This window comes from Schistocerca nitens, chromosome 7 (assembly GCF_023898315.1).
Source record: "Schistocerca nitens isolate TAMUIC-IGC-003100 chromosome 7, iqSchNite1.1, whole genome shotgun sequence".
Taxonomy (NCBI): domain Eukaryota; kingdom Metazoa; phylum Arthropoda; class Insecta; order Orthoptera; family Acrididae; genus Schistocerca; species Schistocerca nitens.
This window is the reverse complement of record NC_064620.1, coordinates 104947397-104970022: the sequence shown is the minus strand read 5'-3', so window position 1 is coordinate 104970022 and position 22626 is coordinate 104947397. Positions and strand designations below refer to the sequence as shown.

General features: G+C 38.5%; 1 protein-coding gene across 6 annotated transcripts in view; it reads left to right on the top strand.

Annotated features, from left to right (window-relative positions):
• The first annotated feature begins 17612 nt into the window (after nucleotides 1-17612).
• LOC126194974 (G2/mitotic-specific cyclin-B-like) overlaps nucleotides 17613-22626 on the top strand; it is a 75728-nt gene continuing 70714 nt past the window's right edge. For 3 of the 6 annotated variants that reach the window (XM_049933379.1, XM_049933380.1, XM_049933374.1), the window contains exons 1-2: nucleotides 17613-17746; nucleotides 18135-18295. In XM_049933379.1, coding sequence (XP_049789336.1) covers nucleotides 17723-17746; nucleotides 18135-18295 — 185 coding nt within the window. In that variant the 5' untranslated portion in view covers nucleotides 17613-17722. Of the gene's footprint in view, nucleotides 17747-17841; nucleotides 17956-18125; nucleotides 18296-22626 lie in introns of those variants that run through there. The other 3 variants (XM_049933377.1, XM_049933375.1, XM_049933378.1) reach the window with 3 other exon arrangements.

Sequence of the window (22626 nt, the reverse complement as noted above, 5' to 3'; positions counted from 1 at the left end):
CACAAACGATATTTGTATTTACAAATGAAATTTTGTATAAGTGTGTAAACGAGTAAGAAATATCATCCGGTATGTAAACTGGAATAGCTTTCGGGTTCTGCTTTCAGTTTACATCGACACAAATACAGTAAAAGGTGATTTGAGTTTGAAAAGAGCTTTGTACACTGTTATTTTTCATCATTCGAAGTTCGTATCCAAAATAAACACTTAAGTTAGCGAGACCAAATCAGTTGTATTGCTGGGGCAAAAACGCATTAACAACAAAACGAAAACACCTGAAAAAGCTATTCTGACGTTGTGTTATGCATGTAAACATTGTAACACTCATCATCTGAAATTATTTCGCAGACATCACGTTAAATATGAAGAACACGCAATTCTAACAAGAGCTCTGTCACTGTTTTGACCAATCAAACATGGCGGCCCACCGGCTTCAAACAGACGTACAGCAGACGGCCATAGTGCCATCTCCCCTCCTTATACCTCCATGGTTCTTCCCATGTGCTTGTGGCCACTAGAAGGTCATCCACGTAAAGAGTAACTTTTTCTAGCAAGTCTGCGCCTAGTGCTTGGTCCAATGCCGTAATGAATACGCCTGCACTCCAAAAGGTAACAATTTGAATTGATAACTCCTTCCATTGAAAATGAAGGCGGTGAATTTTCTAGATTCCTTGGTTAGCGGGATTTGCCAGTAACTACTTCGCATATCTATCGAGGTGAGATATTTGACTCCATAGAATTTCTGTATTTCTTTGTTAACTGCCTCCCTTTTCGTTCACGGTACTGAATATGATGCTTGGCAGAATATCGCATGGGGAAACACATCTATATTATACATATACCCTTTGATGATTCCAGGTTTTTCAGAAAAAACATCACTGTAGTTATTCAATAACTGTGCGAGCTGCTTTCGTTGGGATTCAGTTAGATAACATGATTATTGTGCTTTATTGTTAAGGGTTTCGGTCTAGCGAAGCGTTTCGTCGTGAGCTACGTCCGAATAATATTCTCCCTGGCCCCTTAAATTGCTGCTTAATTGAAATATGTGCATCTCTTCGCTTTTTACTCGTACGCTCAGGCAATCTTTACCGGGTGTACTTACTGTTCGTGTTAAATCCAGTACAATCTGCTTATTTTCATTCAGTAGGGAAATCAATTTTTACTTTCTTCTCGCTCAGGAAACCTCCCCCCAGGATCCAGGTTACTCTCAATCCTTTGACTACGAGAAAGATACATTTTACGTAATCTTCCCCTAGGCATAAATCTACCAGCACCTGATACTGAACGTTTTGTGCTTGTGCTCCCATGGCTCCAATGACACAGCAATTTTGTACAGGAAATGTCGGTAAATTGCGGATTTGGCTCAAGGTTTTGAATAGATCATAGCTCATAACATTAGTAGTGGCACCTGTATCTATATATATTTCTACTGGCAATTCATTAATTCTAGCTTTTATGATGGTTTGTACTTCAGTTATTTCTTTTTTGTTACATTGGTTTGATTCCATAAGTAAATCATGTTGTGTACTGTTTCCATCTTGGTACCTCGGTAATAATATATTACCTTGTGTATTGTTTATAGGTGTGCCCCCTGTTTTTTCGTCGACCATCAATTGGGAGCTTATTGTGGCCGTTGTTCGTTTGACGGTCGTGAACTATGGTGGTTTCCGTCAGTGGGCATTTCTACTATCCTTACGCTGCTATTCGAGTCTGTCCATGTTTGTGGTATTGCATTAGTATTCTGCATTGAATTCCTGTTGTCACACTGGTACTGGTTACTGTTAGGAGGCGGTGGTGGTGGCATAGAAGTTTGCATCCACTGCACCGGCTAAGTGCGGTTGTTGGCACTACTGCTTTGTTGTGGCCATTGACCTTCATTTCGACGTTTGTTATTATAACTATTATTACTGTTACTGTAGCCGGGATGTCCTCTATCTTCCCACCTACGTTTTTGATTGTAAAATGGTTGACCATTTCCGTCCTTCCTGTTTTGTTCTGCGGATTGATCTTCCTTTCCATTTCTGTGGCTTCCAAAATTGGAATTGTTGTTGCCATTTTTAAACTTGCGTGGTGAACCACTACTGTTCTCCCGGTCTTTATTTATCCTATTTTCTTCCTGGGAGAGATCGATTTCGTCCAGCACAGACAAGTACAGTTCCAGGTCATTTTCGGGTACATTTATTAATTTGTCTCGTATATAACCGGGCAATCGTAATTTTAAGATTCTGATCACATCACGGGTTGATATCTAGTTTTGTTGATATATTTTTCAAAATATTTACGGAGTGTACCCTGTTTGTGATTGTACATTTGCGGGCTGTATACTTCAGTCCTCAGGCGTTCTTGAATAGCCTTAGACCAGTATCTGTCTAGAAAAGATTTTTCAAATTGTGCCAGGCTATGGCAATTTTCTATGACTTCATTTGCCCATAAGGCAGCGTCGCCTTATATATGTGCGATTATGAACTGATTTTTTTGGCGTTCATTCCAGGCACTCGGTAATACATTTCGGAATCCTTTTATGAAGATTACCGGATGCACTGTCTTCTTTTCCGCGTTAAATACTTGGAATTGTCTGTGTTTTATTAAGCTTTCATTAATCTTATTGCTTGTGGAAGTAGAAGCTGCCCCCACGGGGTTATGAATAGGAATGCTTCCTGTAAATTGTCTGTTTTCTCTTTCCGAATCGCTTTTTGTTGGTATGAACTGTACGTGATGTTCTCATTACCGTACACGTTCCTAACAGGCGTGCCACAATTGCTGTTAAGCATTTGCAAATGTGCACACTCGAGTTCAGCAATTCTGTGTAATTTCTCGCTGCCACAGCGGTACTGGCAATTTGTATCTCGCTTCGCTTTTTTTTACCTGCGAGTGGTAGCGCGTCTACTGTGGGTTGTTTACATACAGCTGCTCCGTTAGTTACTTTTTGCAGAGCAGACTGTATTTTGCTTTCTACACGTTCTGTGATCTGGCTTTCTTTTTCAGTGAGCCAGTCATGGAACTCTTTTTCTACTTTCTGGGCTTGATCATTTAAATGCGTTTCTATGGTTTCTTTTTGTGTCATTTCTAAATTGTCCATTCGGTTCGCAAGCTGTTCTACTTCGTCCCGGATGACTGTGTGTGGCGTCTGAAGCGTTTGCACATCTTGTGCTATGTTGCTTACAATGTTCGGCAGTTCGGCTTGGGCTTTCTTTATTGCTGTCATTTCTGAATATATCTTTTCGAACATTGTACCTATACTTTCTATTAAGACCTTTTCTCTTTCTTCATTTTGTTACCTTATCTGATTGACTAGCTGGTGATTCCTCTCTTCCCTCAATCTCTCTCTTTCTTCGTTTTGTTCCCTTATCTGATTGACTAGTTGTTCGTTCTTTTTCTCTAATTTCCGTAAAAATTCAGCAAATGGATCTGGTATTGGTGAGTATACCGGTGTGGTAGTTGTTCTAATCATTGGAAAATTATCACTAGCCTTACTAGTAGTACCTATCGGTTTTACTGTTTTTGTCTGCTGGCTACTTCCTGGCATATCACCGGAAACTACATTGTTTACATTTTCTCCCCCCCCCCCCAATCAATGTTAATATTTAGTAAGGCAGTGTCACTATCCATATCGCTCAATAATTGCACATTATTTGTAACATTGGACACATTATCTGGTTGCAAATCTAACAGACGTCCAACTTTTCCCATAATGACGATAACTTTCACTGGGCTAACTACAAAAATTGTTCCAAACTACAAATGAGGACTAAGTTCACAAGTCAAACTGCTATTGTTTCCAAAATCACACAATATTAATATCTACACCACTGTACACCATTTACCATCTATGATACTATACTTTGATGATACGGGACTATGTAGCAAGCTTTTATGCATAGTGGTCCTTACCTTGATTTCTTTTTTCTTTTCTTTTCTTTTTGCTATCTCGTCCTCTCAGGGTCTATGCAGTTCTTCTCCGCTTTCCTCGTTCAAGTTTATACATGAAATGGAATTTGATAAACATTAGAATACATACAATACATGTTAACAATTACATACATACAAACCCTAAAAAAAATATTTTATCTCTTCGGGCCCCACGTTGGGCGCCATTTATTATATCTCTTAAAAAAAATGTAACCATTTATTTAGAGGAAACACTCTCCTAGTAAATTTGTTTGTCCTTTGATTTATCGTGATCTGTTACCGATTTTTAGTGGCGTTAGTTTTTACTTTTAGCTTTCAAAAAATTACAAAAGAGATATAATAAGCAAAATAATGAATTTCGTAGGTTGCCAATTACGTATTATATCTGGTTTTATCGAGCGTCAGGCTCCCTACAAATTACTGTAAATGCAAACCTAGTATTACTCAGCTTTAGTTCACTATCACAGAAAATAGACAAATTTTAATAAAATTATTTCACTGGATTACTTCAATTAATCTCACTGAATATTTTTACATAATTTCTTCCGCGCCGGCTATCAGACATTGTGCTGTGAAAAAATATTTTTAAATGTTCTGCGTAATGGCGGCTAATTGTTAACAGTCAGAGATCACTGTTACTCGCTCCGCAGCAGCTGGAAACATGCTAAATAATTTTCATTAAATATTCTTTTCATAAGATAAATGTGGTGTAGGTTCTTGAAATAACACACAGAGATCACTTTATACTAATATATTTTTGCTAGGGCACAGTTTACACCATTAAATATTTGCAATTACGTTACGACAGAAACAAATGCTAGCGCAGCACAATAGCTTGTGTACCTTCACACACAGATCACTTTATACTAATATATTCTTGCTAGGCCACAGTTTACACCATTAAATATTTGCAATTACGTTACGACAGAAACAAATGCTAGCGCAGCACAATAGCTTGTGTACCTTATTCCAGCTAACACCAGATCGAACAGAACAAAACAGACTAGACAGAAGAATGAACATTGCATTGTGTTTTATACTCTTACAGAGATGATAATACTTCTTTTAATTACTTACACATTATAATCTCATACACTAAAAATAATGTATTTTCTGCATTTATCGATATATATATATTGTATATTTTTACACTTAAATCAATGTTTGCAATTCATTTTGAGTCACATTCAGTCATTTTTATTTATGTTTCACCTCGATAATGGTGAATATTGCAAAAGGGACACTACAGAAGTTGGACCAGATTAAGATGAAAGACTCAGAGGAGGAAACCTCTTAGAAAACAAAAGCTAAAGGAAGGAAAAGAATGGGTTCCTAAACAAAAGTGGAGGGTATTAAAAGGGCTTGAGACCAAGACCTCCGAGAAAAGACTGTCCCATGACGAATGGGGTATACAAACCCCATCTACATCGAGGGCAGGCAGTAAGAGAACAGCGGAGGAATCTATGTCTCCCATTTCTCAGGATGAGCTTAGCCAGAAAAAGCTAAGGCAAGAAATACGGAAACAGACCTATAATACTGCAGTCTATCCACTGGTCACGATCACCTCACAGCAGGAGCTCGTGCAGATGGCTCTCTTGGTAAGATTGGGGGGACACTGGTCCAAAACCCAAATTCTGGAGAGTCTACCTGGATCACATAGCTCTTATTGTTGTCTGTGGAAGAGTGGGTACAGCGTACTGGCTTAAGAAAAAGGTGCCGCTAATATCACCATGGGAGGAAGCAAAGCTGCTGGTAAAGACAGTCGCTGAGCTTTTCAAGACAGCATAGATATTAATCTGGGTGCCAAAATTCCTTAAGGATTCTCCAGAGACTCTGATTGAGAAAATGGCATCTCAAAACCGGAAAGTCTCGACAGAGGATTGGAAGGTAATCAATCTGAAGGTTGCACGAAACAGGCAAACCCTTGTGGTGGAAGTCAGAGAGAAGTGCCTGAAGGACCTGTGACTATTCTTGGGGTTCTCAGACGTTGGCGTCAGGGTAATAAAAGACATCAGAAGCGACAATGGCGGCAAATGGAGACTGGATGTGCTGCAGATAAATATGCAACACAGTAAAGGGGCCACTGCTGCCCTGGGTCGTCTACTTGGAAGACAAGAAGTGGACGTGGCCTGACTCAGGAACCCTATTGATATAAAGGGGGGATATCAGGTCTCAGTGGCACTGGAGGTAAGCCAGTATATGCTAGAAATATAAGGAACTCCAGAACATTCATATATGTAAAAACTGGAATCCCTTACGTGCCGATGGCGGAATTTTATTCTAGGGACCTAGTGATCATCAGGATGTGGCAACGTGAGGATTGTATCACAAGGGAGTTTGTAATGGCCTTGGCATGCCTTCCTTATGATGCCAGTGCTCCTCCTTTTCAAGAGGTGAGGAGACTGACAGAAGCCTGTGAACAACAGGGCGACCAACTATTGCAATGCTAATGCCCACAATTTAGTGTGGGGCATCACTAACACCAACAGTAGAGGTGAGAAACTTCTAGAATATCTTCTACCTGATAACTTAGAGATCCTCAATAGGGGCAAAGAACCTACATTTGGGAATATAAGAATGGAAGAGGTAATTGACATTACTTACGGTTCCACTTTGATGGGAAGTTATGTCAAACAATGGCATGTGGCTTTAGAGCCATCCTCATCAGACCACATGTACATTAAGTTCGAGATTGAAATAGGCATTAGACAGACCATGTCCCATAGGAATTCCAGGAAAACAGACTAGGAGGCATATAGGAGGGACCTCGACTCAAACGTATCAGCAGTCAGTACTTCAACAAGGAATCCAGTAGAGTTTGAGGAGGCAGCAGAGCCAGTGACCTCTGTCATCATGACCTCATACCATGACAACTGATCAGTCACCAAGAAGTGCATGAATAGGAATGTGTCTTGGTGGAACAACAACCTGGAATCACAGAGGAAACAGGTACGAAGACTGTTTAACCTTGTGAGAAGGAAAGGATAATGGGCAGATTATCGGGAGGCCCTTGTCAAATACAATCTTGCAACTGAGCAAGCAAAGCAGGCGTCCTAGAAGGTATTCTGTGAGGAGGTAGAGGGTACAGCCGTTCAGGCCAAACTTCACAAAATCCTCACTAGGATACCACCTAATCCAGGAGGAACTTTAAGGAAAGAGGATGGGGAGCATACAAGGATAGCACAATGAAACGCTGGAACTACTCCTCAAGATTCATTTTACTCAATGTACTCTGACAAACAACATAGACCAGGACGAGATTCCTGTGAGATATCGGTTTTCAGGTATTCGAAGGGAGAACTGGGAATCTGTCAGAGAATGTGTTGACCATAGTAAAATCCAATTGGTGACAGGAACATTCCAACCATTCAGGTTACCTGGCCCAGATGGAATTTTTCCAGCGCTCCTGCAACATGCAGGAGTGAACTTAATAAGATTCCTATGCAGCTTATTTAGGATTACCCTAGCAGCAGGAATCATTCATAACGTCTGGAGGGCAGTGAAGGTTGTCTTCATAGCAAAGCCAGGGAGAATTGATTATGCCAAGGCCAAGGATATGAGACCAATCAGTCTGTCCTCCTGAAGATGCAAGAAAATGTGTAAATCAACACCACCAGTGGCTGTCCACAAGAAGGGGTTCTGTCCCCACTACTGTGGAGCGTTGTGATGAATGAACTTATTGTAGAATTATACTCTAGACAGTACTTTTGCCAGGAATACGCAGACACTCTTGTCATGATAATATTTGGCAAATTTTCAAATACAGTCAGAGCTATGGCACAAGGAGCATTGAACATTGTGAAAAATTGATGCCGGAAACAGGATCTAATGGTCAGTCCTAAGAAGACTGTTACGAGGAAGCAGATCCAACACACATACTGGAATCTCAAGCTTCTTAATGAACCTCTACTACTGAAGGGGACAGTGAAATATCTAGGTGTAACCCTGGATGAGAAACTATCGTGGACCCCTCACATAAGGAGCACCTGTTCCAAGGCGAAAGGTACTCTAATGAGTACCAGAAGAGCTTGTAGTAAAAACTGGGGCTTAAGTCAAAGAATATGTACGGGATATACACAATGGTAGTAAGACTTATGATCACTTATGGGGTTACAGTGTTGTGGAAAAAGGTAGAACAGCAGGTAGCTGCTAAGGAGCTTGATAATGTGCAGAGATTGGCCTGCTTAGCCATTAGAGGCTGAATAAGCAGTATGCCCTCTGCTGGGAAGGAAACCATGCTGGACCTGCCCCCATTACACCTGTGGGTAAAGATGGAGGCAGCAGCTGGAGCACACAGGTTAAAAACTGGCGAAAACTGGAACTCACTGGGGTATCCAGAATCTCACACTAGAATACTGAGTGAGGTAGACGTAGCTATGGTTAGGGAAATGCTGGCCGACTATATAATAACTCCCAGCTGCTTCAACAAGCATTTCAATGTAGTAATTGGAAGTAGTGAGCTCTGGAAGAACAAATTTCGACACTGTACAGGGGACATAGTCTGGTTCACTGATGGTTCGAAAACAGACCAAGGTGTTGGGGCCAGGGTATCCGGAGTGTAGCCAAGGCTGGACAGTGCAATCTCTCTAGGGAAGATGGCCACTGTGTTTCAAACAGAAATATCTGCTATCAGGGTGTGTGTGGAGCAGAATTTGCGGAGGTGCTACAGAGAACATAGCATTTTCATTTATTCAGACAGCCACACAGCCCTGAAAGCACTGGCAGCCGCTGCAACTAGGTCAAAGATCGAGGCAGAATGCTACAAAGTCCTTGTGAAGCTAGGGGAAATCAATAGGATAAACCTATTGTGTGAGTCACTCAGGGACTAGTGCTAATGAGCAAGCTGATAGGTTGTCCAGGATAGGGGCGATGACACCATTTATTGGACCAGAACCTGTCCTCACAATCACCAAGGCGATGATCAAAATAAAACTATGAGACTGAACAAGGAGACAGCGTGTAGAATATTGGGCTAAGGTACAAAAGCAAGAACATGGCAAGGTATCAGTGCCAAAGCTATGTTCTATGAGAAGTCTCTCAATCCTGGGACTGAACAGGAGAGAAATGAAACTCATGCTTGGACTATTGACAGGCCATGGGAATTTCAAAAAAACACCTATATACAATGGGGCTAATAGAAGAAGATCCCAAATGTAGGATATGTGATGTGGACGAGGAAACCGCATTGCATTTGATCTTCGAATGCGAGGCATTGGACATTAAAAGACACAGAACATTCAGGTCAACCAGACATGTAGAAATTGGTCTGGCAGAGCACTGGTAAAGGATCTCCTTGGACTGTTCACAGGCATTGGTTGGCTTTACTAGAGACACAGGAAACGATATGGCACAATAAACTCTGTTTTGGTATGGGCAGCAGTGGGCGTGACCAATGTTGTTTTTGCATCCCTGATAAAATCAAATCAAATCAAATCTCTACGATGGCCATTTTTTTCTTCTTGCATTATGTTCAATGATATTCTCTGTTTAGCAAAGCAGTGCAGTTGGTTTTTAATTAGACAACTTTTTCATATATATATATATATATACTGTTAAAATTTGCTGCAGACGTATTAGTCCTATTTCAAATATCTGGGAGAGATAAACCAACCATCAGGACTGAACTCAATAGCCAATAAAGATAGAATATCCAGATTACAAAAATCATATAAGCTCACTTGGAATCACTATAATAAGAAATCTATTTCTATCAATGCGAAATTAAGGCATTACAACACAGTAGTCCCACCAGAAGCACTTTATGCTGCAGAAACTACAGTGATTCATGGTCATACGATAATCAGAGAGATTGAAAAGCAGGAAAGAATAATTCTGAGAAACATATATGGACCAGTGTTTTAGGAATGAATTTGGATGAAGAAGCCAACTAGAGCGATTACAAAGACATACAAACAATAACAGACACCATTAGAACGAGAAGGATGATATTTTATGGACCTATCAGCAGGATTAATAAAAGCAGGCTCACAAGACAAATCTTTGAGATAGTAAACAAGAGCAAAAACAAGACAAGGTGATTCACTGAAGCAGAAGAAGACATTAAAGAACTGGGGATCACTCAAGACAACATAAACAATAGAGAACAGTTTAGAAACATCATAAAGGAACTCACACTTAAACAAGTGCATACGGAGAACAGAATGGGAAAAAGATGGTCAGAAGAACGCAAGAGAGAACACAGTGAGCGTATGAAGAGAATTTGGGAAGAATGAAGAAAGAAGAAGAATGACTACTCAAGTTCAGTCGCTCTCTCAAAAGGGAATAATCGAAAATAATAATAATATACTGATGCTACTGTTAAAATTTGCTGTAAACGTATTAGTCATGAAAATATGCATACAGTATGAAACTGTAGAAGTTGTTGATCTCAGTGATATAGGGTGTAGATACCATTCTACACACTGGCTGTGCTAAAATGGACTAGGGAAGCAGCTTGTGGTGGAAAAAATAAGTAGATGAGTCGTCAAGAGATCGTAAATGATACACACAATATCAAAGAAAACAGATCCATCTCCACATCTTCTCTTTTCACCAAAACATCAAACATCTCTCTCTTATACACAAGTGGTCTGCATCTCATTGCAAGAAAAGATTCGGACTACAACAACTCAGAAGATGGCTCCAGGCTTCTATACAGGTGATTTTTTATGGGCAAATCCTTACCAAGAAAGAATTAGGTTAGTGCTGTAACAAAAATGCCCTTAGTGAACTTGAATGTTAATGTAAAAGTCAGTACTGCTAGTAATATCAATCGCACGAACAGGAATCCTTCTGTTTGCCAACAAAATATTCATTCAGTATTAAAGAGAGATGTAGAGATTTTACTAGATACAGAACTCCACTTTATCTACATTCCGTATATTGAGCAAATTGTCCTTTTTCTATACCAGGGAACAAACTAGCAAATTATTTCTGTATAAAAGTTATAAAAATAGAAGTACAGTAATTTTCATCAAGCAAGGTCTAAAATATAAATCTATTAATAAGTTTCAGCGTCTCAATACAGAAAAGGACTTTGAGCTGTCACTCATTGAAGACAGTGACGCAAATACAGTGGTAGCAAGTATTTATCACTCCCCAAATGGAAATTTTGAGTCATTCCAAAATAAGCTTAAATATGTATGAAACAGGCACCATCTAGACAAGAAATAAATAGTGCTGTGTGAGGACTTCTACACTGATTTTCTTGGAACCAGCAATGGAAAAGAACTACCGTTCAGCCTCATAGGTACTTTAACTTAAAACAGATTGTAACAACCTCATCAACAATCACAAAAACTACTGCCACTGCCCTGGATCAGATATTTGTGAACAGAAATTGTACTGCAAAATGTGTAAGCACAAGGCTTTGTGATTATGAAGCTCAAGTTGTTACCTTCTACAGCTACTTGCTATTCACCCAGAACTACAAATTAATTGTAACAACAAGAAGTTTCAATAAACACAATACCGAAACATTCAAGTCCCTATTATCAGGAGAAAGGTGGGAAGCAGTAGATGACATAACAAAAAGTTCGAAAAATTCTCTAACATCTTCAGCGATTACCTTGAAATTACACTCCATCTCAAAACACGAGTAGTAAGAGGCACAACTAAAAAAAAGGAGATGGATAATAACAGGTATCAAAATCTCAAGTGCGAGGAGGAGAGAATTACTCAGATACTGTAGAAACAATAACATATCCCACTTCTGAACAGCTACATTCGGAAACACATTCAAATCTACAAAAATTGATACAGCAGGCAAAATAAAAACAGCCAATGATAAGTTTATTACAGAGTCAGCAAACAAAAGCCAAGCCATATGGAAAGTAATAAAGAAGGAAGCAAATAATGTGGCCCCTAAATAGAAAATATAACTTGAAACCATGAGAACAAGAATGTAACTGATCCCCAACACATCGTAAACCCCAACACATCGCAAAACTTTTGAGGCGTTATTATGCAGATATCACAAATAATTGCATAATCAGTGATAAAAAGATACTAGAAAGAAACAGAAAAACAAAGGGCAGTCATGCTCCTCTTCATTCTATGTTTGTGAAATAACTCCAAATGAAATCATTTCTGTTGCATCAACTCTTAAGAAAATGTAATCAGAGAATGATTGAATTCCTGACTGCTTCATAAAGTACAAACATTTCGGTGCCTGTTGCAGATACAGTCAATTCATCTCTTCTGACAGGCACATTTCCAGACTGTTTAACCATTGCTACAATGGTCCTAATACGTAAGAAAGGAGACAAATAAAATACGGAAAACTATAGACCAATTGCCTTATTATTAGGCTTTAGTAAAATCATAGAAAAAGTAATTTATAATAAATTAATGACATTTTTAGAGAAGAAGAAAATTCTCACTGATAGTCAGCTTGGATTTAAGAAAAATAAATCAACAACTAGTGCCATCTACGATTTTATGCACAGTGCCCTGCAAATATTGGACAAAAAGCAAATTCCCACTGTCATTTTGTATGTGTAAGTAAACCTTTTACATATTACACCACAACGTACTGTTGGACAAGCTAAAAGTATATGGCACTAGAGGCACTAAAATGGTTCACATTGTGTTTGTCAAAAAGGAAACTGAAAATACAAATAAAACATGATCTAAATGGAAATATTGCAATATCTTTTTCAGATGCAGAAATTAAAAAAAAAATGAAAGTATTCCCTCAGGACTCAATTCTTGCCCCAAACCCATATCTCCAATATTTAAACGATTTAGACCTTTAACATTGAGTCACAAACAAATGCTGTTTTGTAGATGATTCAAGCATCATTATTACGTGAAATATCCCAAGTCAGCTACAAGCAGCTGTAAATAATTTTTACAGTTTTTGTTGCTTAGTCAGTTATGTAAATGGAACGAACAATTACATTTATAGATATAGTTCCTATATTTTCAACCTCATGCAATTTACTGTATTTTCAGTATTGTTGAATACCAGATTACGTGCCTAACAATGCAAATGACAATTTCCCATTCCCATTCATTCACAGTTTCACTGTCACTGCTGGTTTTCCCTACACGAACCTGGTTTAATTGAGTTTATGTCATGAACTTATTAAAGACATGAGAGATAGTTCAGTTTGTTGTATTATGTAGCGTTTCTTCTTTTTTCTTTTCTGTGGACTGAGAGAAGAATAATGCTGCACTATACGATCAATTTTTTATTTTTATTTTATTTTTTTTTTTTTGCAGTAAATTTATTTCAGAAGGAGGGCCATCAGAGGTGATGAAAGGTTTAGAAACTTAGATATGTGTCAGCAAGGAATGGAAGGATGATACTCACACTCTTACATAAAACATTAGAATGATTGGAAGTGCATACTTTATATCACTCTTAATATATTGAGCAACATAATGTAAAGAAACTAATTAACTAGAAAACTTAATTAGTAGATGAAAGAAATTTAAAATCGTCTTCGTCTTATCCATTCATATGTGCTGAAAAATCTGACTTAGAGGTTGAAACAAAGAAACCACTCCAAAAATAATATTTCGATATTTTAATGTACTTGCACTCAGATAAGCAATGCAGTCATACTCTGTTATTTACCACCCACTATTGATGTATCATGTCTCCATTTTCAGTGAGTACATGTACAACTCTGGTTATTGTTCAGTAACAGCTTGTACCGGAAAGCCTGGGTTTGGAAGGAATCAAATTTATCCCTCTTTCCTATTCACACAAAATGACCACCATCTCAAGGCACAATATTACTACTTATTTCGTGTGGCTCCAATCAAAGTTGCAGAAGAAAATGCAAGTTTGTGACGACTGACTTAGAGTGCATGACACTGTGTAAAAGCTGTTGAAGACAAAGCTGCTCTCATGTGACTTGCAGTGAATTGACAGAAGATTTGGAGGATGTTTTCTTTAAACAATTGAATATGACAACTTACTTGTCCAACAGATATTGTGGTATTTTAGTTGCGCAAGTGTTACATATTTGATGATGATTGTAAGTCTATTATAAAGACAGTAATTGTAGATTAATTTTACCATAGTAATTAATTATCATGACAGTTGATTTTGTTTCTAATATAAACATTAAGATGTATAATACCGAACTGTGTAGCTGAATTGTTCTGAATCAATAAATGTCACTCATAAACGGAACTTAACTCTCTCTTCTCATCCTTCACATTTTTGTTCTAATATTTATGAGCTGCACAAATGTCTCTATATGTTTAAAAGGCAAGTAGGTGTGGAGAAATACAACAAAGTTTTGTGATAACTGAATGAAAATGGAAGCTAAAAATTATATCCAACTCGTGACCTAATAGATTTTTAATCTTCTAAATAGAATGTCTCAAAAACTGGTTGGATTATTTAAAACATGCATATTTCCTTCTTTGAACATAACTTCACGAGAAGTGAAGTGGTAAATTAGACATGAACATTTGTGGATGCATAATTCTCTCAAAATGGAAGCAGCGCATAATTTTGCATTGATTTTCAGGTTAAGCGGGAATCTCTTGTGCACATTAGGAGACGAGAAGGTACTGGGGCAATATGTGTTTTGTTGCATTGTGTGTTGAGGTTATGTTTTAGGGTGATTTATGTGCAATAATGTCTGTCGACTCCACAGAAAGTATGCTGACATTTACATATAATCACAGAGTAAGAGAAATCACATGAAATGGCAATTCTGAGTATTATTTCAATAAAAATTTGAGCTGTTTGCACTTAGCGTCAAATATCAGATAAACAAACTCCAATCATGTCACAGAAAAGAATAATACAAGTCTCGAAACAGAAATACAGAGAAGAAGAAGCCTATAAATTTATGAAAAGTGTATATGCAAACTGTTGACAAATATTCATGCTATGGCGACTTAATAGCACAGTAATTGATGATCCTGACATCAGTAGCTCCTCAACAAACCAACAAAAACTGTAATGAAGAATGTCAATGATACAGGAAATACAACTAAAAAATGCAACCTCTTTCCTTGTGGATTCTGTGGTCTGTGACTTTCCCCAATTTATCGAGTCCAAGGATGTTAAGTAGTATGTCAAGTAGTATATAATACTTTATGATTAAAATTATGTGAACAACTTCTACATAAAATAAAATAGAAATGAAGTATTGAAAGCCAATTGAGCTTCATGTAATGGCTACGATCTTCTGTTAAGTATTTCTCAGTCTCAGGAATAATCACTGAAATGCTACGTTTTGAAATGTGAAATAAATAGTGCAAACAGTTATATAAGTCGATGGTTACAAGCTAAAGATAATATTATTGTAAGCTTTATCGCTGCAGTTTCCCAAATGGAAAATGTAAATTTTCGCTTTGACTTCCTGTAATTTGCAGACAAACCGTTGCCGTCACTTTGTATTTCTCGTACATCTATTATTTAGTTACTTTTTTACACGCAGTCACATTTGTGATTTCCGTCTCTGTTGCCTTTTAATCACAAAACAGCAGCACAATCCCCCGAGCAAAAAAGTGAATGCATAGAAGAAACAGAGTGCTTCCGCATACGTGCGTTTTTTATTAATTTCTGTTGCTTGCGTTTTATTCCCATACGCTATATACTTCGCAAGACGAAAGAGGTGATTTGATTTGATTTATTTCGTGTTCCATAGGTCCAACTGTGTTGGATACACAAGGACGTGGAACGAGTCAATTTTTTACAAATACAATCTGATAATCTTATAGCATATACAGAAATTTGAGTATATAATTATATAAAAAATTATACAGTAAATTCTTTGGGCAGCAATATAGAAAAAGAAAATACATATTTTCTTAAGGCCCGTCCACACGCAACGATCTGTCTGTGCAAATGTCTGCGCACATCACATCTGCGCAGACAGATCGTTACGTGTGGACAGAAGATTTGCACCAACCTGAGGTGTGTGCAAACCTGGAAGTTGGAGCTGGAGGTTTGAGCGAAACCTCTCAAATCTGTGGGTTCAAATCACATCTGCGCAGACAAGTTGGAGCGTGTGGACAGGAGATCGCCGCAAATCTGGCGCGAAACAGATGTTTGCTCAGTATGTGTTTGTATTTGTGCGCACAGGGCATTAAAATGGCTGATACTCGTCAGTGTTCTCCAGAGTTTGTTAGTGAATTCATCGAAATATATAGAAACCACCTATGTATGTGGAAGATAAAAAGTAAAGATTATAGTGACCGAGACAGAAAGACAGCACTATACAATGCTCTAATTGAAAAATTGGGGGCAGTTGACGCTTCGGTAAACAGTGAAACAGTAATAAAAAAATTAAAAAATTCGTTGCGAACTGTTTACCGAAAAGTTTCGCCCTGCAAATCTCGCAGTAAATTTACGTGAGAAAACTGCTTTCGCTTTAGCAGCCACTGTCTACACCATTTTGACTGCTTTCTGTTTCCTGTGGTTGGTCTGAACGTTTTTTGCAACACACGTTGTGAACACAGACCACAACAGAACTTCCTCCATTTCTATATTTCAAAATAACTGAATTAAATTTTTGACGTTTACGGCGAGCGTAGTCGCTTGCCACTGACATTTCTTTTCTACACCGACAGATGGCGGGCGAGTAGTAGATTGGGGTTTGTGTCGTGTGAACACACCACATTTGCAGCGATCTTTTGCATGTACAGACATCTGCGCCAATGCCTGCGCAGACAGATCGTTGCGTGTGGACCGGGCTTTAGAATCATTAAAACACTACAGAAAACAGATACAGAGCACACACAGATACAGAGCTCAGGTTAAATAACATTCTTAGTGGCATTATGTCAACTTGTATTATATAATATTAAAATATTACAATTTATTTAGTTAAAAATTCATCTAGACTGTAAAAAGCTTTTTCTAGCAGAAATATTTTTAGTGATTTCTTAAACTTACTCTTGTTATGAATCTCTGTCTTTATTTCGGGAGGAAGAGCATTGAAGAGTTTTGCTCCAGTGTAGTGGACACCCTTTTGTGCCAAGCTCAAATTTCTGAACTCGCTGTGTATGTCATTCTTCCTCCGTGTGTTATGCTCATGATAATTACTGTTTGGTTGAAATATCTCTATATTTTTACAAACAAAACACATGAGAGAAAAAATATATTGGCATGTAGTTGTGTATATTTTAAGTTTACGAAAACTATTTCTACACGAGTCTCTTGGGCACAATTCACATATAATTCTTAAAGCTCGCTTCTGTGCAATGAACACTTTCCTTGCTAATGCCTGGTTTCCCCAAAAAATAATTCCGTACTCAATGAGAGAATGAAAATAGCCATAGTATGCCACTTTTGCAGTGTTAGGTTCAACACGTGTAGTGACAAACCGTAAAGCATAGGTAGGCAGAGCTAAGCCTCTTACAGAGATGTGCACTTACTTATACGAGGATATCGAAGTCCTCGTAGTAGGACGGCATCATCATCATCACCAACGTCAACGTAAAACTATCGTTAATGGAAAACTTGCCGTTGATATTCCGTTCAGCTGAAGTCTTGTAGCATTGCCGCTATTTGAATTGCATGGTAGCATGTTTTGCATCTCCGTTCCAGATGACCTTAAACCAATCGTTAAATTTAAATGTTCTGAATAATAATTACATTGTTAGTTTTTTAGTTTCCTTCTTTTTACTCCTAGCTCTCACTATCGACTTTAGAGTACATAATTTTTGTGAATTTTTTTTCTGTGCTTTTGTAGTAGTGGTTATTAATGCCATTTTGGTATGTTATGTTGGCTGCTGTGGGCAACAGCTGACTGTCAAACAAGTGTGGAGAATTTGAATTTGTGTATAGCCCGGTGGGATTGATTTAGGTGATTCCGATGGTATTTGTTTGTAGTAGATGATAGCTTTCCATATGCACCATGTAAGTAAAAGTACTTTTCAATATTGGCGGTTGTTTCATCAACTTTCAACCTGTGGTGGTTTTTTTTCTTTTCTTTTTTTCCTCTCCTTTCAAATCATGGAACGTGTCATTTTTCTTCCTATGTAGTCATCAGTATATTATTTTATAGGTATATTAAGTGCTGATTTAATTAAGGGCTTGAATAACTCTGCACTACATCTGATATGAAGGTATTGCCTTACTGTTTCTGTTAACACTTAACATAGCGTCTTAACTTGTCTAAATACTCCCAAGTAACCATATAATTATTTACGTGCTAGAGGAGACCCTAAGTATCGTACAATGATTTTATGAAAGTTACCCATCAGCGAATTTCTTTAGCATTAGTACGTAATGTCAGTTTTTTTAGATGACTGCAGCAGCAGCGCTGAAAGAAATGCCTCAATTACACGGCCACCAAAAAACTTCAGTTCTAGCAGACATTAGCAATAAATCGCGCCCTCTCAACACGGAAGTTGACCCGAGGCTGCCACTCAAGCCATCAAATGCAATAAGGAAACCTTTAAAAAAGTAAGCATTTCTGACCGCAGCGGATTTATCACTATGATAATTGTGGTAGATCGTAATAACGTAAAATGTCAGTCAGTATTTTTTTTGCAAGTAGTTTTTGTTAAATTCGTATTACGTATTTTTCAATGTTTCTTGAGTAAGTATTTGGTTTGTGTGTTTACTTAAGCTACATGGAAATAAAGGGTTCAAGAAATAAGATTGACTTTACAAGTAGCATATATTATTATTTTCTTATAGATCTCACAGAGATGTGTGAAGAAGTCATGTCAATTTAATTTCAGTGCAGTACAATGAAATGACTTTACTAAATTCCAGTGCTCACTCTAATTTTAAAGTACCCCCAAAATGATAAATTCCCATATCTATACTCCACAAACCACTATGAGGTGCATGACAGAGGGTATTTCCCATTGTACCAATTACTAGGGTTTCTTCCCATTCCATTCATTTGTAGAGCCCAGGAAGTATCTTTGTTTGAATGCTTCTGTGCGTGCAGTAATTATTCTAATCTGATCCTCATGATACCTATATGAGTGATAAATAGGTGATTGTAACCTATTCCTAGAGTAATCATTCAAAGCTGGTTCTTTTATCCCTGAATCATTCTCCCATGGATTAAACAAACCTCCCACAAACTTGAGCAATATTCTAGAACTATTCAAGTGGGTGATTTGTAAGCAATCTCCTTTGTAGATTGTACTTCCAAGTATTCTACCTATAAACTGAAGTATACCACCTGCTTTACTGACGACTGAATCTCTGTGATCATTCTATTTCATATTCCTACAAAGTGTAGTGGTTAGCACACTGGACTCGCATTCGGAAGGACGACGGTTCAATCCCGCGTCCGGCCATCCTGATTTAGGTTTTCCGTGATTTCCCTAAATCGCTCCAGGCAAATGCCGGGATGGTTCCTTTGAAAGGGCACGGCCGACTTCCTTCCCCATCCTTCCCTAACCCTATGAGACCGATAACCTCGCTGTTTGGTCTCTTCCCCCAAACAACCAACCAACTACAAAGTGTTACTCAAGTATTTGTAGGAATCGTCAGATTCAAACAGTGACTCACTGATATTGTCATGAGCTACTAGGCTTTTTATGTTTTTTAGGGTGCGAAATTTCACATTTCTGAACATTTAAAGCAAGTTGCCAATCTCTGCACCACTTTGTAATGTTATCAACATCTGACTGAATATTTATGCAACTTCTTTCAGATAATATTTCATTATAGAAAACTGAATCATCTGCCAGAAACCTTGTTTTTACTACTAATATTGTCTGCAAAGTCATTAATATACAGATTAACAGCAAAAGGGCCCAACACACTTCCCTGGGACACACATGAAGTTTTCTCCACATCTGACGTTGATTCGCCATCTGAGATAACATGCTGTCCTTCCTACCAAATGGTTCTGTCCAGTCGCAAGTTTCACTTGATATCCCATATGACCATATGTAGGTGTGATACTGAGTCAAATGCTTTTTGGAAGTCAAGAAATACTGCATCCACGTGGATGCCTTGATCCACAGCTTTCAGTATGCCAGGTGAGTTGCAAATTCAGTATGACACGCAAGTTGCCGAAGTGGCGTCAACTAAAAAGACTTTCAATACTGTGGCCAAACTGCGTAGGGGATATCCCGGCCAATAAATGCCATACGATCATTTCAGTATAGAATGTGATAGGGATTCCATCAGGACCTGGAGCTTTGCTCAATTTTCACAATTTCAGCTGTTTCTCAACATGACTCGTACTAATATTTAATTCATTCATCTTTTCAGTGGTACAAGGATTAAATTGGGGAAACTCTCCAGTGTTTTCCTTTTTAAAGGAATATTTGGAAACAGAGTTAAGTATTTCAGCTTTTGCTTTACTACCCTCAATTTCTGTTCCTGTCTCATTTTCTAGTGACTGGACACTATCTTTGGGGCCCCTAACAGCCGTTTCATATGACCAGAATTTCTTTGGGTTCTTTGAAGATCGCTTGACAATATTCTGCTGTGGTACTCGCTGAAGTCATTATGCGTTGCTATGTTGAAAGTCAAATCTCTCATTCAGCATCTCTCTATTTATAGCCCAACTCTTTGTTTTACACTTATTATGCAATAATCTGTTTCTTTAGAAGTTTCTTGACAGTGCCTGTATCCTGGCGACATTCCCTCTCATTATGACTGTTCTACAGGGTATGTATCTATCCAGTGCATGGTCAACTATTCTTTTAAACTTGAGCCAGAGTTCCTGTACATGTTTCTGCCCTGTGCTGAAAGTTGATCATGTTCCTCATTGAAATATGACACTACTGATCTTTTATCTAGTTTACTGAATATATTCATCTTTCTGCTTGTTTTAGTTGTCCTTTGTACTTTGGTAATCATTGTTGCCATGCACTGTGGTCACTGATACCAGTTTTGGTGTGGACGTCCTCAGAGGTCAGGTATATTTGTTGCCATTAGATCCAATATATTTCCAACATGAGAGGGGTTCCTGACTGTCTGTCTGGCAAGTTTTCAGATAAGGCATTGAGTAAAGATTTGCAGGATGTCTTATCATGCCCACCCCTAACAAAATTGCAATTCTCTCAATTGATTGTTGGATGGTTAAAGTCTCTATTGATGATTACAGTATGACTGGGGAACTTAGGTACAAGTGAACTGAGGTTTTTCGCTAAAGTTTTCAGTAACATCAGGAGATGAGTCTGGTGGGGCCATATAATAATGCAGTTATCGTTTTATGCCCTTCCCTGGTACTGAGTCTTGCCCAAGCAATCTCGCATGCAGCTTCAATTTCCATCTCAGTGGATTTGAGTTTCTTGTCTAGTGCGACAAACACTCTGCCTCCATTTCCCTTGTGCCTGTCATTTTGATATACACTTACATTTTACCCAAAAATCTCACTACTGTCAATTTCAGGTTTCAACAACCTTTTTGTGTGTAGTATTATGTGAGCTTCACTGCTTTTCATGAGTGCGTTTTTGTGAATGCTCTGGCAGTTAATCATTAGGATTTTCATACTCTCACCTGTGTGAAGAATTTCTTTCAATCTTACACTGATACTTCTGGTGTTCCTTACAGTGTCTAATCTAAAAAACCCTTTGGTGTACCCCACGCACAGCTACCTGAGTTACAGCCTCTGATATGTAGTGCACACCTGACCCATTTAGGGGGACCCTACAGTTATCAACCTTATGATAAAAGTCCAGGAAGTCATAGTCTAGCTTGTCACAGAACCTTCAAAGTCTCTGGGTCAGTCCTTCCACACTACTCTGAACCAAAAGGCCACAATCAGTAATGGGGACAATGCTGCAAATGGTGTTTTGTTGAAACTCCACACGCAAGTCTGGTCTTCTCAACCTTCTCTGCCAGTTGCTGTTATGACCAAAGAAGATCTCTGAGCCCAGACGACAGGCATCATTTGTTCCAACGTGCTCCACAAGCTCAGTTGATTGCAGCCTGTTCCCTCAATGACAGCCGGGATAACCTCTTCAACATGATGAATGAAGCCATCAGGCTTACGCACTGAGTGCACCTGGTGTGATTTCCTGTCCTTTGCTGCCATTTCCCTAAGGAGTACCATCATTCACCATATGTTTGAGCTGCTGGTGATTAATTGACCTTTACACTTTTGCATTTGTCCCCTCTTTACACTGGACAAAACAGGTTTCCCCAAAAGAGGTGTGAGTTTCACTGGCTCAGTGTCACTGAAAGACAGCACCTCGAGCTTGTTGGTTTGGGGGATCATTAAAACACCCTGAGTCCTCCCTGGTCCCTGTCCACCTTACACAGGCTGCCTAGATCTAAGAGTGAAATGCTACCCACAGTGAAGTGGATGAGTAATGACACATCCTTTACTTTCTGTCCCCCCACAGGAGAGGATAGTTCTTGAAGTATCTCTGGTACTGTTATCATAGGTGCACAACTCTTGGGAGCTCTTCCAGCACACGATTCGCAGCAGCTGCCAATTGTTTGACGGTAGTCAGAGCAACTTCCAGTTGCTCACGAATTGAACCAACTTGTGTGAATGTAGAACTTTAAATTGGTATATGATCTTGTACATGTGGTCTCTCACAAGGGAAATTTATTAAGTCAGCTTTTATATGTAAAGAAACATGCTTATTTCACGGCTTTTTCCCGTAGCCCATTCTGTGCACACTTCTACACTGGTGTCAAAGAGGAACACTACAGCGTGAGTTCATCTCGATAAAATCACTAAAATGTGCAGCATCAAAAAGCATGTCTTTTAAATGTTGCATCCAACAATGCCTAAGAATTTCTGTGCAGATACTCTCCAGTGCAGTTAGTTTTGCAACAGGACATTCTTTAATTGAAACTCCACC